Here is a 15,493-nt window from a genome sequence, read left to right as displayed (position 1 = left end):
CATGGAAAATAGGTCTGTCAACGGTTATTAGCCAAAATGGTGAGACACACAACCCCATGCTTGGATGACCCCAAACTTCTGACAGCCCTGTATGTGTGGAAGTGGGGACTTCTGAGGTGGATCACTCAACTGCCCTGTTTTATACACTCCCCATAAAGTCCTGATGCTGGCCATTGTCAAAGACAGGATGCTGGACCTGATGAACCGTTAGTGTGACCCAGTATGGCAGTTTTTCATAGAATATCAGGGTTGGAAGGGACCCCAGAAGGTCATCTAGTCCAACCCCCTGCTCGAAGCAGGACCAATTCCCAGTTAAATCATCCCAGCCAGGGCTTTGTCAAGCCTGACCTTAAAAACCTCTAAGGAAGGAGATTCTACCACCTCCCTAGGTAACGCATTCCAGTGTTTCACCACCCTCTTAGTGAAAAAGTTTTTCCTAATATCCAATCTAAACCTCCCCCACTGCAACTTGAGACCATTACTCCTCGTTCTGTTATCTGCTACCATTGAGAACAGTCTAGAGCCATCCTCTTTGGAACCCCCTTTCAGGTAGTTGAAAGCAGCTATCAAATCTCCCCTCATTCTTCTCTTCTGCAGGCTAAACAATCCCAGCTCCCTCAGCCTCTCCTCATAACTCATGTGTTCTAGACCCCTAATCATTTTTGTTGCCCTTCGCTGGACTCTCTCCAATTTCTCCACATCCTTCTTGTAGTGTGGGACCCAAAACTGGACACAGTATTCCAGAGTACTCCAGTCAACAGGGCTGCTGCCCCAGCACAAAATTCACTTAATTTAAGACAGAGTTCATTTTCCCAATTTTTTCTTGTTTTTAATTACCATTATTGCACCAGTACATTTTATGCTTTATATACATATTTCTTTAATTTTTGCTTCTTCAGCTTTGCAAATACATAATATATTATCTCCAGAATACTAGCTAAGAGACATTACACAGAGGGAGAGGCTCCTGGTTAGTTGCTAATTGATGCTGTGAACTTCCTTAGTTTTGGAAACTGATATATAATTGAAATGACTGGACCTGCCACTGATATGGAAGATTTGAGCCAACCACTAGGGCACGTGGCCTGGTGTAGAGGACACCAGGAGAGGAAGGGGTTAAAGATTTACACCCATCCATGTAACAAATTCATAGGAGAAAGGGAAGCCTCAGAGACAGGGAGCTAAACCAACAGTGAGATTCAGGAGCAAGTATCAAGAGGGGAAAATACAGCTGGGGGTCAGAAATAGGTGGCTATTTAAAATACATCCATCCATCCAAGCCAGCAGTTTGGTCCCCACTTCCACAAGTGGAACTGCAGCAGCTTTACAGAGACATGGCACTCCCACAAGTCTCTTCAAAATAGTTTTTGCTTCCTAGAGAGATGCTCCGAGTGCAAACTGGCCTCTCAATGCCCTCAGTACTAGCGAGCCTGCAGAGAGGTAGTCTACAATCACAACAGCGGAGAAGAGAGAAAAGGGGTTGGAGACTAATTGGAAATACAAAAGTGTCCAATTAGCTGCTCCATTTTTAGAACTCTCGCCCTGTGATTTTAGGGGTGGAGGGCAGAAACTAAGTGAGCAAAGTTTTAATGCTTCCAGAGTACATCTGAGGATAGATGTGTTGCCCCTAGTTGAGTGTCACAAACAAGAAGACACCTGCCTGCAAAGCCCACGCCTACTGTTCTAGAAAGCGGATCCCAGCTACAGGAGGGTTGGGGAGAATGGCTGCTCTGCTAGGGACTCCACTGAAGCCCATATGGTGGAAGTGGGTAGGAGGCCAGGCTTCCCTGTAAAATCACCCAGATTAGCAAGCGGACTTGCATGGCTACTTGGGAGCAGGGTGGGGGAGAATGAAAAGCAAGGGGCTTTAAGAGCCTCCCCAACAGAACAAGGGATGAGGTACAAGACCCCTCTGCCTCAGAGACTTTGTATGCCTTTAAGAAGGGCTTGAGGGACAGGGAGGTTCAGGGCACATTAAATCATCATGGCAAATAAATCCCACAAGTGGAAAGTTACCGGCGGGGGGTCAGGGTCCAGCCAGCTTCCCACCTGCAATCAATCCCTCCCCAAACAGACTGGGTGCGTGGGGGGATGCCCTATGGGATCTGTCCCTTCCCCACCCTCCCTCAGTGCAGCTTCAGCTATCTATGGGCACAGGGAAACTGTTGTAATGCAAATGATTTCGGCACAGCATTGCCAGATGCAGGTGTCTCACCAGGACATATCCCAGCTGAGGCTAGGGAGATGGCAGGAAGATGAAGTGCTGATGGAGGTGGGATAATCCAGTTGCTAACCAGCCACATTACTAGCATGGCTGTTCAATTATAAAAACAGGCATTTTTACACACTTCCAGTTAAGACAGCTCAATGGCATATTGAGATCTCAGCAGGGGAGGAGGGAAACAGGAGAGTGCTTTGGGAAGGCAGGGAGGGAAGCAGCACCAAGATCAGCTTCTAAAAGAACAAACCAAGTAAGGGAACATCATGATCATGAAGTGCCAGGTCTGTGGCTCGGAGGCAGGTTGGTCTATACATGGACCTGTGTCTCCTCCCCCAAAGCCACAGGGAACACCCATCACAGGGAAGATCTGCATATCAGACCAAGGAGAGAACACAAGAGGGTGGTTATGGCTCAGCCTGGACAGACATGCCATGATTAATCCTTAATGCACAAGATCCTGTTCCATAGGAAAGAGAAGGCAGACTGCTCCAATCTCCTACCTGCTCCTATGTTAGGGCCGTAGCTAACCCATCAATACAAACTAGTGCCCCAAACACGGCTGCATGAAACCCTAACAGCCCTCAGCCCTGCAAGCCAAGCTGTAGTGATTTGGGTCTTTACTGTAGAATACCTGTGAAAGGTTTTGAACAGTGGGAGGGAGCTGGCCCTTGCCAGAGGGAGAGGTTAAGAACACAAAAGCATCAGACAACTTCAAACCCTTCTCATGGGCCCCACATTATGGATTCTTGATTTCCCTATATGGACAGCTCAGAAACAAGAAACAGGATGCACCTCTCAATAGCCAGGTGGATAGAGGAGATACAACTCACTTCCTCTCCCTGGCTATCACATGGTAGAATTTTGAGATGTTCCCTCAGCGCTTGGCAGTTTCACTGTGAGATCAAAAATCAGTCTCAATTGAAGTGGAAACTTTAGAAGGAAAGATTGTCCAGGATTTTTGATTGAAGTCTTGAGAGGTTTGGATCCCTCCCATCCCACTTGATGCCCCTAGAGCCTCTTGGTCATCCCTCTGTTCCCACTCCACTGCCTTTGCCATTCAGAACTGGACCCAGTTGGACTGCTGAGGAGCCTGATTGGGAACAGCGCTGAAAGGACAAAAAAAGACTGTCAGAGGGGACAGTTCTAGTCTTGGGATTGCTGCCCCACCTATACAGTTCTGCCAATGCCCCTCAGTCCTGCCCTGCAGCCCCCCTGCTATTCCAGTCCTGGGCTCCCCACAGAGTCCAGCCAATGCCCCTCAGACCTGCCCTGCAGCCCGAATCCCCTCACAGCCCTGCCAATGCCCTATAGACCTGCCCTGAAACCCCCCTGCTGTTCCAGTCCTGGGCTCCCCACACAGCTCTGCCAATGTCCCTCAGTCCTGCCCGGCAGTGCTCCCTTCCTTCTCACATACTCGGTCTTCTGTCTCCTACCCTGCTAGTTACCTGGATGCAGTGCTGAAGTCTCCCCAGAGGTCTGTGGTGGCTGGAATAGCAGCAAGTGCTGGTGCCTTAGGGATGGATGCAGGAGAATCCAAATCTAACAGAATATCTAAGGGCAGGAAGAAATACATACACATTCAAAGTTGTCGAAAGAACGGATTCACAGCCCTGCAGTGTTTAAATATCATCATCCTACAGGATATTTCCTCCCTGCAAGGTCATTGCTATTGAAATACATTGATCACCTGTAGAGAGAACCCTGCCTTCAGAAGTGATGTGAAGGTTCTAGGACTATATTATTAGCTCTTCTTGGCTATTTTCGCTGGGTCTGCATCATGTTTCCAGCTGTGTTTTGCTGCAACCACCTCAGCGATGTGCCACCCTCATGACCCATTCCATCCTTTTCCACCATTACAACTAGCAGCCTCATCATTTGTGCCATGAACACTAGCTCCAAAAAGACAGAGGACTAAGGCCCACCAATTCATGTCACACAAGCCACTTAACAGATAGGAACTACTTTAGATTAGTACTGATCAGGGCTGAACTCCAATGAGTGACCAAACAGGCAACTGACAGGGCTTGAGAGATTCATAGATTTCAAGCACAGACCATCTAGCCCACCCTCCTATCTAACACAGGCCATAGAACTTCCCCAAAATAATTCCCGTATTAACTAGAATAAGTTGCCGTGTGCTGGTGACCCCACCCACCCATGCTCAGCACTTACCAGCATTGCCCATGTTCCTGGATTTCAGCACTGGTGGCGGCGTCACCTGGTTGGAAATGGCTGTTGAAGACGGGGGAGGGATTGGAGGGGCAGTGATTTTGCCACCTGGAGGGGGTGGGAGCAGGTTCAGCCCCCCCAATCCAGCTGCACGGGGTTTGGGTGCCCCTCCTTTCTTTGTTGGCATGTTCTGTAAAGACACACATGGTTTTGAAGAGGATTCTCTATTGGAATACAGCTGTAAGCCTGGAGATGGCACCTGGCTCAGAGTTGGCTCGGCGGGGGAGATCCTTACCCCAATGTTTAGTTTGATGGTCTGTCCTTCCTTGAACCCTAGGTCCAGCTTGGGGCGTGTGTCAGTTTCCTGAGATTCCTTGGAGATTTCAGTCTCCTGCTTCACCCACCTGGATTCAAGGAAGGAAGGAAGAAAGGGAGAAGCAGTTGAGAGCCCTTGACAAATGAGGGCCTCAAAGGGACCATGGGAGATTTTCCCCTGGGAAGCACATTGTCTGGCTTTATCCCAAATACTGCCTTGCAGCATCAGCACTAGAGACGGGCAGCAGAGAGTTCAAACCTCCATGTCCCCAGAAGGTCAGTCTCTTTAACACAACAGTACATCCCAACCACCCCATCCTGCCCTACAGTGGCACCAATTGGGAGACTGCCACGTCAGTGGCAACAGCAACTCTGTGACCCAGGTTAACTTTTAGCCCATACCTTGGGGGACAGTGTCCTCAAGTGCCACTGCTGAAACTGAACAGCTGGGCTGCACCAGGGCCCAAAGGAATCCTGCCCCCATGGTGCCATGGATGAGCACCCACCACATGCTGCATACCGGCAGAGGAACAATGCCCTAGGGGAGAGGGACTCACTTGAAGTGATCCTGCAGGGAGACATTGAAGTCAAAGGCGTCACCCCGATCTGAGAAGCCGATGCCAATGAAAGCGCTTCGCCCTGGTTGGAAACAGATGTCAGCCGGGAAGGGGAAGCCATGCAGATTCCTTATCAGCCCAATGTATCAACCCACTCCTCGCCCAGATGTCACCTATCCTCACTTGCCAATCCACCAGCCCTGCTCGGCCTACTGCAATCCCCCACAGCAGTCCCATCCATGGACTTACTGCCCAGCCACCTCCCCATTCCAAACACACACCAGCACTCAAGAGAGCAGCTAGCATCCGTGTAACTCAGTCAACAAGCTATGGCCAGATCTCCTTTGCCCTGGCCTGAACCCACCTCATTTGTATTCGCCTTTCCATGGCACGCTCCCTGCTGCACCACATAGCATCTTCCCTTTCTACTCACCATTCCCATCCTGAATTCGGAGGACAAAGTATCGGCTGGAATCTGTCACAGTCTCCACTGCAAGGCCAGGGAACTGGTCTATGGGAGCCTGAGCAAAGAGCTCCCCTGGGGGATAAAGGGCAGGGAGTTAAGGAAAGGAACCCCAAAGGAAACTGCTATGCTGAGCTATTAACTAGGGTGTCCCCCCTAGGGTGAGTCAGAGGTGGCAGCCATAAAGTAACCTCACACCCTCACCCTGCCTTACCTGAAATTTTATCCTCTAGCTTTATGTATGCAATTTTGCCTTTTGATGTGACACGGAGACGCCCTGTCCAGTCCGGCTGGTCCAGTTTCCAGTCAGATGCCCTAGGAGGGGAAATGAACAGCAAGATATGTTCTCTGACAGCTCCTCAGGCCTGCCCTGCAGCCTCTTCCTGTCCTCCACTTCCCACACAGCTTAGCTGATGCATCTCAGTTCTGACTTGCAGCACTCACTGCTCCCTTTTTTCACATCTCATCTGAAATTAAGTACAAGTCTCAGACTCTCAAACGTTTCTCAGCTGTTACTTGCTCCACACAGGAGACTATGATGGCCCATCTTTCTGTATTTACTCCTCTGTGCAGGCAGAAATAGAAATAACCCAGAGAAAGACATCCAAAGTTATCAGAGGTACAGACAGGGGGAAAGGGAAAGGGTTCAGTCCAAGGAGATGTTCAGAGTACAAGGCTGCTGAGTTGAAACAGGGAAGGCCTGTAAAAATGATTAATGGCCTAGAGAAGAAAACCACATTATTATTGCTATTTACCCCATTCTGTTCCAGGAAAACAATGAGACGCTCTGAAATTAAACAGTGTGTGTTTAAAATGGATTAAAAAGAAAGTCACACTTTCACATACCATATCATTAACAATGGAACTCTCTGTTGCACGATGTTACTTAAGCAAACCAATTAAGGGATTTCAGAGATCAGATTATATATTTATATGACCAGGAATAGTATTTGCAGCGACACTTAAGATTAAAATTACTATCGACACTTGCACTTCAAGGTGTAAGGCAGTCACAACAGTGACTTTGTAAGGATAGCATTGTAGAGTTTGATAATCATGTCCTGCAATTCCAGATGACATATGGTCCATCTATAGGCAAAAAGAAAGATTTGCTAACTGCTGGCCCTGTACACTCATCCCAGGATTTGAGAGTCAAGATGAATTCCTTCTGGCTCACAGATCACTATGAAAGATTTTGTGTAGGCTAAGCTCAACTTTTAGTTAAGCCCATTCACTCTTGGGGTCTGAGAGAGTAGCACAGGTGTAACTGAGGACAGAAGTTAGCCCTGGAATTGGAATAAATATTTTATTTTTATGATCAAAACCATCTGTATAAGATCAACTAGTTAATCCCCAAACCTCTGCAAAGGAAAAAAGAATGTTCTCCACCCATAAAATGAAGAGCATGAGACAGATTTTGGTTCTGATTTTCAAAAGAGCTGAGCAACCACTACTCCAGCTGAAGCCAATGAAGTTGCAGATGCTCAGCACCTCAAAGTCAGGCCTCAGTTGACTTGCTCAAGGCCAGAGAGGGTCAGTGGTAGGGCAGATATTAGTACATAGAAGCATCTGCCCTCCAACCCTTTGCTTATTCATGCAGAACAAGTCATGCTGACTCCAGTCAAATAGGTGACTGTGCAAGGACCAGAACAGAATCCAGCTCACTCCTCCATAGCTGTCCTGGATGTGCAGGGCTAATAGGAGGTAAAACATATTTGACACTGAAGAGAGCAGGTATTGTATGACTCAGAGCACAGACAGGGAGCAGAACTGTTGAGTAAGATGCCATTTTTATATAGTCATTTTTCCTTCCCTTGCAGTGTCAGAAAATCGACCACAACACCCCCTAGGACACAAGCATTAGGAAGTGAAACTAACCAGTCAGATGGGGGGAAATAAACATCTACAAATGGCAAAGAGGTAGTTGGCTTTGTTTGTATTCCCCATTTGAACAATCTGAGGGAGAGGGAGAAACAGCTTGGCGAGGTCCCCCTCCCTACTAGCTTGCCTGTGAATTTTAGCACTGCTGGAGACAAGGAGGCTCCCTTTATCCGGAGAACAAGGGCAGCAAACACAGGGGCAGCACAAGCGCCTCTCAAAGGCGACCCTCCTCCCCGTCCTCGTGTGCCCCAGCCCTGCCCCGGGGAGAGCCCGCTGGGGCGGGGTGGGGGAGGGGAGCTCAATTGCCCCGGCGCTGCGAGCAGAGGGGCCTGAGCAGCCCAGATGTGGGGGGCTGAGCGACCCCAGACCGAGTGCCCCCCTCCATGCCCGCCGCCGACACCCGCGGGGACCCCTCCCCGCCGCCCCGGCTTTCGGAGAGCGGCGCTCCCCGGACGACACACCCGCGTGACAGTCCCGCTGGGCGCCGGCGGGCGGAGCGGGGCTGCCGAGCGGGGGCCGCGGCCGGGGTCCCGGCAGCGCGACGCCAGGCCCTGGGGCAGGGCCTTGCCCCCGCGATGGAGGCAGCGGGCGGGGGGCAGGCAGCAAGTGGGGCCAGGGGAAGAGGGTGACGCTGCCCGCGGGGGCAGGACGGGACACGCCGGCCCCGCTCACCCGGGGCGTGGCAGGGCAGGATGCGGCCCCGCTACCTGTATCCCCGGTTGGAGGCCCGCGGCGGGATGCGGTAGACGCTGACATCAGGCTTCACACACAGGATGGACTCGTACTCCGCCTCGGCCGCCGCCATCTCGGATCTGAGACCCCGGCTGGGGGGGGGGGGGTGTCTAGTAACCGGGGGCGCTTCCGACCGCCATTTTTGTTACGGGCAAAAGCTGCTCCGTGGGAGATGGTGGCCATGTTGGAATCAGGCCCGTTGAAGTTGTGGCGAGAGCCATTTTGGATCCTGGCAGCTTGACACGGGCGGAGGGCAGCCATATTGGAAGCCGGTCTGGTCAAGCGGTGACCGACGCCATTTTGGACCCTGGCAGCCTTGTCGCTGCTCTGGGAGGCCATGGTGGAAGCGGGCTGATGAAGCTATGGCGGTCGCCATTCTTAATCCTGGCACCTTCTTGGTCTTTCGTCTTCAGCCTGCATTGTGGAAACGGGCAGCGTGAAGCAACCACAGAAGGCCATCTTGGTTTCCTCAGGGTGATGGTGGTGGCTCGTGCTGGCCCAGGGGCTAAAGAGCCCTGGGAGATTTTGAGGGGGCAGGTGTTGAGGTGGCATGTGTTGATAGAGAGTAGGGGTGCAGGGCAGCATGGGGGCGTGTTTCAGGGCTGTGGTGGTTCAGGAGGGAAGCTGAGCTGCCAGTGCCCTAACGTGGCATGGGCAACTTGGCTCCCATAGGGCATCAGCCGCTCTTTGCCCCAGTGCCCAGGGTAGGGCTACAATGAGCACCGCTGAACCACGGAGATACCGACAAGAAGAGTGCAGCACCACCACTGCCGACCCGAGCCTTCCAAAATCGAGTCAGGCCCCAGAAATCGGGAGACTTTCTTTTTAAAAATGATCCTTTAGTGATTCTTTGTCCGCTGGTTTCTGCGCCATTAGCATGCACTGGCTTCGTGTTTCCAAGCTTCTCTCTGTAACCGCAAGGGCTAGAAACGGTTGTTTTAAATTAAAGCTGGAATTCTACTGTGATCACATTAATCTCGGAGCTGAGTCTTTAAGAAAAACACCCAGTACCGCAAGACTCATGATAAAAATGGCAAGATTTGGCAACACTGACCAATCACAAAGTACTTGAGAAGAAATGGCCCACTTCCCCTCCTTGCCACCTGTCACTATGATGAAGATGATGCACCCCAAAATGACCAACAAATCCAAACCATTCCTGCCCCACAAATCTCTGCTACAAAAAACACTCCAACACTTCCATACAATGTGACTAACAGCTGCATCTCATACTACAATCCTGCTCTTCCTCACTTCTGCCCTCAGTCAGGCCAATGCCAATGCCCCTCTATTCTGCTCTGCCGCTCCCCTGCTATTCCAGTCTTGAACTCTCCATGAAGCTCTGCCAATTATGCCCTGCAGACCCTCTGCTTCTTCACAACTGGCCCCTCACATATAAGGAAATAAAATGTTCATATCCATTTCCTCTGATTGTTTCAGAACAGAAAATAACATCACTAGAAAGAGACGCAAATTCATTTCCTTCCACTTCTGCTGGGGAAAAGGTACAGAGCTTTGTAAAGCTCATTATATTTTTCTTTACTCTTTTATGTAATTTATTTATTGTGAGGTGGAGGGAGCTGTTAGGAAACAACATGTTTATATCCACAAAGGGGGAAATGAGGGTGCAGTGTGTTGATATGGGGAGACCTCCTCATTTTTCCCAAGATATGCGCTAAGACATGCACTTCACTTCCCCTTGGCTGCAAATCAAGGATGTGGTCTGGCTTGAGTGAAAGTCACTGGAAGGTAGTAAAGGTATTTTTCATGTGCTGGTCATTCTCATTAGAACCTCATATGCCATCAAGTTACAGACAGGCAGACAAACAAACAGAAATGGCACTGAAGTGAGTGTAAGGTTTTGCACAGACAAACAGAAATACTGTCGAATTGAATGTAAGGCCCCACTGTGCTTGGCCAAGTAGTCTGTAACTTCTCACTGCATGATATTACTGAGGTAAAAAGCAGATTAATAGTAACAAGATTTGACACCTACATGAATCAGAAAGCTGTACTATCTTCAGTGATGCTACTTACAGTAAAAATGGCTAAGGCTATCAGTCCTATGATTCTATGATTCCTCATGCTTCAGAGTGAAATCTTATCATCAGTTGGTGGTTGGGAAGAAATTTCCTTGCATTGAGGTGCATTATGGGGTTTTGTGTCTTCTTTTTGAGTTTTGTGTCTTCTGTGACACATGGTATTCCAAATTAGATGGTCCAGGTTAATGGGAGTTGGGATATAAGATTAGATGGATCCAATACGCAGGAGACAGTATACACAACCAGGTGGATCAATGTTCTGATCTGCTACACCAGACAAAATAGACCAGTAATGTGATGTGGTCGAGCAGGCTATGGGATACTGAACTAGATGGAGCAATGATCTGTGTTATCATGGCAAGAGGCAAGAGACAAAATCTACTGCTTTGATCTCACGCGGTGAGTCCAATTTCCTTATGAAAACTTCTTGTAAGCACCAGATTTGTCCACATGCCACTATTGCTTTATCTCAGCAGCATTAGGCCAGATGTTTTGCAGCTCAAGTCATCCGATTACAGAAGTGACTCATTCTTGTCCTTCCGCTTGGGTGCGAAAAATCTTCAAATAATGGGCTTAAAAAAAAGTCAGTTCCTAAACTGACCATATAAGTTTTTCTCTGATGATTCCAGAGCCAGTGCTTAAGACAAGACCTATGATCAGGGTGGTTCTTGCTCCCCAGTCCACTGAGGAATCTGCTGTACCGGGGTATGTACAGAAGGCAGACAGCATTCTGTCTTTCTGTTCTTCAATTTCTCCGTGTTGCTCTTTCCCTCCATCTGTTGCTCTTACAGTGTCTCTCTCTCACCCTATCTTTGTTGTCATTTGTTACTTCCTCCATGCCTTCTTAAAGCATCTCTCTCTCCCTGTGCGTCTCTCTTTTAGGGATGAACGAGCCTCTGATAGCCTAAGTTAGGGCCTAATCACATCAGTCACACTATCGGAGGCTCGTTCACCTGCACATCTACCAATGTGATATATGCCATCATGTGCCAGCAATGCCCCTCTGCCATGTACATTGGTCAAACTGGACAGTCTCTACGTAAAAGAATAAATAGACACAAATCAGACGTCAGGAATCATAACATTCAAAAACCAGTTGGAGAACACTTCAATCTCTTTGGTCACTCGATTACAGACCTAAAAGTTGCAATTCTTCAACAAAAAAACAGAAACAGACTCCAATGAGAGACTGTTGAATTGGAATTAATTTGCAAACTGGATACAATTAATTTAGGCTTGAATAGAGATTGGGAGTGGATGGGTCATTACACAAAGTAAAACTATTTCCCCTTGTTTATTCCACCTCCCATCCCTCACTGTTCCTCAGATGTTCTTGTCAACTGCTGGAAATGGCCGACCTTCATTATCACTACAAAAGGTTCCCGCCCCCGACCCCGCTCTCCTGCTGGTAATAGCTCACCATAAGTGGTCACTCTTGTTACAGTGTGTATGGTAACACCCATTGTTTCATGTTCTCTGTGTATATAAATCTCCCCACTGTATTTTCTACGGAATGCATCCAATGAAGTGAGCTGTAGCTCACGAAAGCTTATGCTCAAATAAATTTGTTAGTCTCTAAGGTGCCACAAGTACTCCTTTTCTTTTTGTTTTTACATTGTGCTTTTCAGAGTAAAACTGTACTTTAATCTCTCTGTGCCTCTTTCTTCATCTAGAGAGAATCATAGGACTGGAAGGGACCTCGAGAGGTCATCTAGTCCAGTCCCCTGCACTCATGGCAGGACTAAGTACTATCTAATGACGCTTTTTGACCTATGTAGAGGTCTTTGAGATCCCTCTTTATTTACCTCTCTTTTTCTATCCATCAATTTCTTACTCTTCATCCTGTGTCTCTCCTTCCTTGGAATAGTGGGGGTTGGGGGATGCTCAGGATTAAACTGCATTGGCTAGGAAAGCAGGGGAGAAGGAAGGTTTACACAAGACTTTTGCTGGAAATGTCCCCTTCTGTATGGGATCGCTGACTCCACTGTTCTAGTTGTAACATCATGGAAACAGTTGCAAACCAGAGGCTCATGGGAATACAAAAATTGCTTTCAAGGCATAAACCTCACCACCCGAGAGAGGGAACCACTTCTATTTTAAAGGAAAGAGGAACTAAGACTAAGTTTTTGCAGTAAAGGAGAGAATTATTTATATTTTATAGAGAGTTAAAAGGAGATGAGGAGGAACAGCTGGAATTAGGGTGACCAGGAGTGTAAATAAAGGATAATCTCTGCTAAGGATAGTGCTGGCATTAAAGGCTATTTTGGACATAGGAGAATCTGAGTACACCAACATTTACACTGTGGCACTATGACCCCTTCTCGTGGCTAGACCACATAGAGATGTATGATTTGGCTACAGCCTTTGCACTAGTACAGCCAGGTCTTCCTGCTCAGGCAGTAGGGGGGACTTGTGCTGTCATATTTATAGCTTCTAGGTTCAACCTCTACTCCTGACAAGCCACACAAAGATGTTTTGATACATACAGAAAGCATAATCTTGGGGTTGGGCACATACAGCTGGCAATGGGGTGTGTTAACGGTATAGCAAATGATCTTCTATTTTTTTGCCACCAGTATCTAAAGACTATGTCTCTGCTCCTGAGGAGTAACAGCACCTACAAGCCAGATGATGGTGCCACGCTACAGTACGCGCCAGAAATCATTTGTTCCTTAATTATCTTCATTGTCACCTTTATCCTGGGTCTCCTGGGCAATGGCTTGGTGATCTGGGTGGCTGGCCTGAAAATGAAGCGGACCGTGAACACTGTGTGGTTCCTGCACCTTACCATGGCTGACTTCCTGTGCAGCATGTCTCTGCCATTCTCCATCATTCACCTGATCCTCCATGAGTACTGGCCATATGGCCACTTCCTCTGCAAGGTTATCCCATCAGCCATCATCCTCAACATGTTTGCCAGTGTCTTTCTCCTCACTGTCATCAGCATTGACCGGTGCTTGATGGTAATGAAACCAGTTTGGTGTCAGAACCACCGTACTGTGAGGCTTGCATCAGTGGTGTGCGGTTGTATCTGGCTCCTGGCCTTTGTTATGTGCTGTCCTGCCTTCCTCTACCGTGAGACCTTCACAGATGCATTCGGCAAAACTGTGTGTCATTATCAATTTGGAGATGATAGGGATTATGGAGATTATATGGATTACGGGAACGGGAATGATTCAGCATTGAGCTCTGGCATATCCCTAGATGAAAATCCTGTTGGTTTCTCCAGTGCTGATATTTCTAGCAGCCTTTACAATGATACTGACTTACTGGGGAACTTGAATGATTACTTCTCCTACAGCAGTCGGCCAGCCACCCTACTGACCATCAGTATTACCAGGATTGTTTTTGGCTTCCTCCTTCCCTTTAGCATAATTGCAGCTTGCTACATACTTATTGCCGTCAAGATGCATGGAGCCCGATTTACCAAACCCCGTGGTAAGACCCTGCGAGTGATCCTGGTTGTGGTAGTAGCATTCTTTGTCTGCTGGGCTCCATTTCACGCAGTTGAGGCACTGTCTCTCCTAGCTATGCCAGGCACCAGATTTAGGGAGACAGTGGCACTGTGGGACCACCTCTCTACAGCACTAGCCTATGCCAACAGCTGCATCAACCCTTTGCTCTACGTATTTGTGGGGCGGGACTTCAGGCGGAAGGCACACCGATCAGTGCAGGGCATCTTGGAGGTCGCCTTCAACGAGGAAGTTACATGCTCCACTTCCTACTCACGGGACAGGACCAAGACTTCAGCAGACAGGGATATCAGCAGCAACACCCTCTAAAATGGGGATTCCAGACAGCACTGCCAGAGCAGGAGGAAGACATTTGCCCCTTCCATGGCTGTGACTTTTTGCTTGAGGACAGCAGAGCCAGAACAATGAGTTTGACAGTAATCTGTACGGGATGCCCATGGGGACTGGGGCAGTTCAGAACAGGCCAACCTCCCCTTTAATAGCCTCCTAAAGAGAGGGGGAGATTGGCCTATTCTGAACTGAATCTTCTGATGGGACACACAAGGGAGGCAGAGAGTCCCCTATCTGAAAGAGAGAAGTGCACTTGTGAGAAGATGTGTGGTGGCATTATGTAGTTACTCCTTGACATTACTAAATTAGAATGTGGTTGCAGAATATCTATGTACTACATTTATTAAGCATGTATCACATCATCTGTGCCTGCTAAATTACAGGGAGAAGATACTTTGACATTTCTCCTTGGAATTTGTCATCATACCTTTCCCTACCCTTAACTCTTCTTCAGCTGGGACCCTGAACTTTTTCACAGCAGTGCCCAGCAGGAGTGCACTCTGGGAGTGCTAGTTTTTCTCACAACAGTGCATTGTAGCAGACATCCCGTACCTGCCTTTCATGCCAATATTCTTAGAGTCTTTCAGTTTCAGTTATTCATGGCCTTTCTCCTGTCCTCCTGCTATTCCTCCTACTATTCCTGTCTCCAAAGGGCCACTTCTCTTATTTTCCATGCAGCTCAAGGAGAGTTTCTACATCTCAGCTAATACATCACTGTACAAAATCAGTAACTGGGGCATAAGGGGCAATTTTCAGAAAAATGAACCTCATGCTGTGGACATGGGTTCATTAGAAATAGGACCCTCCTTTATGGCTTTAGAAGGTCCCCTTAATATTACAGCCTGAGATACAGTGATGAGGCAATTGAGGTAGGTCCCACTAATCATGGAGATGTCCCTACTACATCTAAAGCTGCTGGATACCCAAACAATCAGAGCAGAGGTTTCCATCCAGCATGTAACCCTGAGCAGGCTGGAGCTGAGTCACCCCTTCTGTAAAATTTCAGAAGGGAGATGGCTGTGAAAGTGCTGTGCCTGAATTCAAACTGTATGCTTCCATTAGACACAAGAAAGGACTGAGAGATATGGAAGGAAGTGGCCACACAAATACACACAGTGCTAGAAATAGTCATGCACACAAAGAGCCAGTTGTTTCCTTCAGTGCAAAATCTTAGAGATAGACCAAAGCCACAGTTCTGATCAGATATAAACTTCTCCAATGCTCATACGTGCAAAGTAAAAGATGCATATGGAAAAGTTTTAAAGCAAGGGAGCACTGTCTATACACATGGACACTACCATAACTCCCAA

At 48.2% G+C, this 15,493-nt stretch overlaps 1 protein-coding gene and 1 pseudogene across 2 annotated transcripts; one reads left to right on the top strand and one right to left on the bottom strand.

Moving 5' to 3' along the window:
- Positions 1-803: 803 nt before the first annotated feature.
- Positions 804-8,464, bottom strand: NECAP1 (NECAP endocytosis associated 1). The gene is made up of 8 exons (XM_084624367.1): positions 8,314-8,464; positions 5,940-6,040; positions 5,696-5,800; positions 5,263-5,344; positions 4,686-4,794; positions 4,394-4,580; positions 3,667-3,772; positions 804-3,327 (listed from the first exon to the last, which is right to left on the bottom strand). The coding sequence occupies exons 1-8, from the start codon at positions 8,409-8,411 to the stop codon at positions 3,279-3,281; spliced, it is 837 nt and encodes a 278-aa protein (XP_084480493.1). The 5' UTR covers positions 8,412-8,464; the 3' UTR covers positions 804-3,278.
- A 4,504-nt stretch (positions 8,465-12,968) lies between these two features.
- LOC311519458 (C3a anaphylatoxin chemotactic receptor pseudogene) lies at positions 12,969-14,376 on the top strand (annotated as a pseudogene). Its single transcript has one exon. The product of its transcript is annotated as a C3a anaphylatoxin chemotactic receptor pseudogene (transcript).
- Positions 14,377-15,493: the final 1,117 nt, after the last annotated feature.

The sequence above is a fragment of the Lepidochelys olivacea genome (assembly GCF_965140295.1).
Source record: "Lepidochelys olivacea isolate rLepOli2 genome assembly, chromosome: 1".
Taxonomy (NCBI): domain Eukaryota; kingdom Metazoa; phylum Chordata; order Testudines; family Cheloniidae; genus Lepidochelys; species Lepidochelys olivacea.
This window is presented reverse-complemented; position numbering and strand designations above follow the sequence as displayed.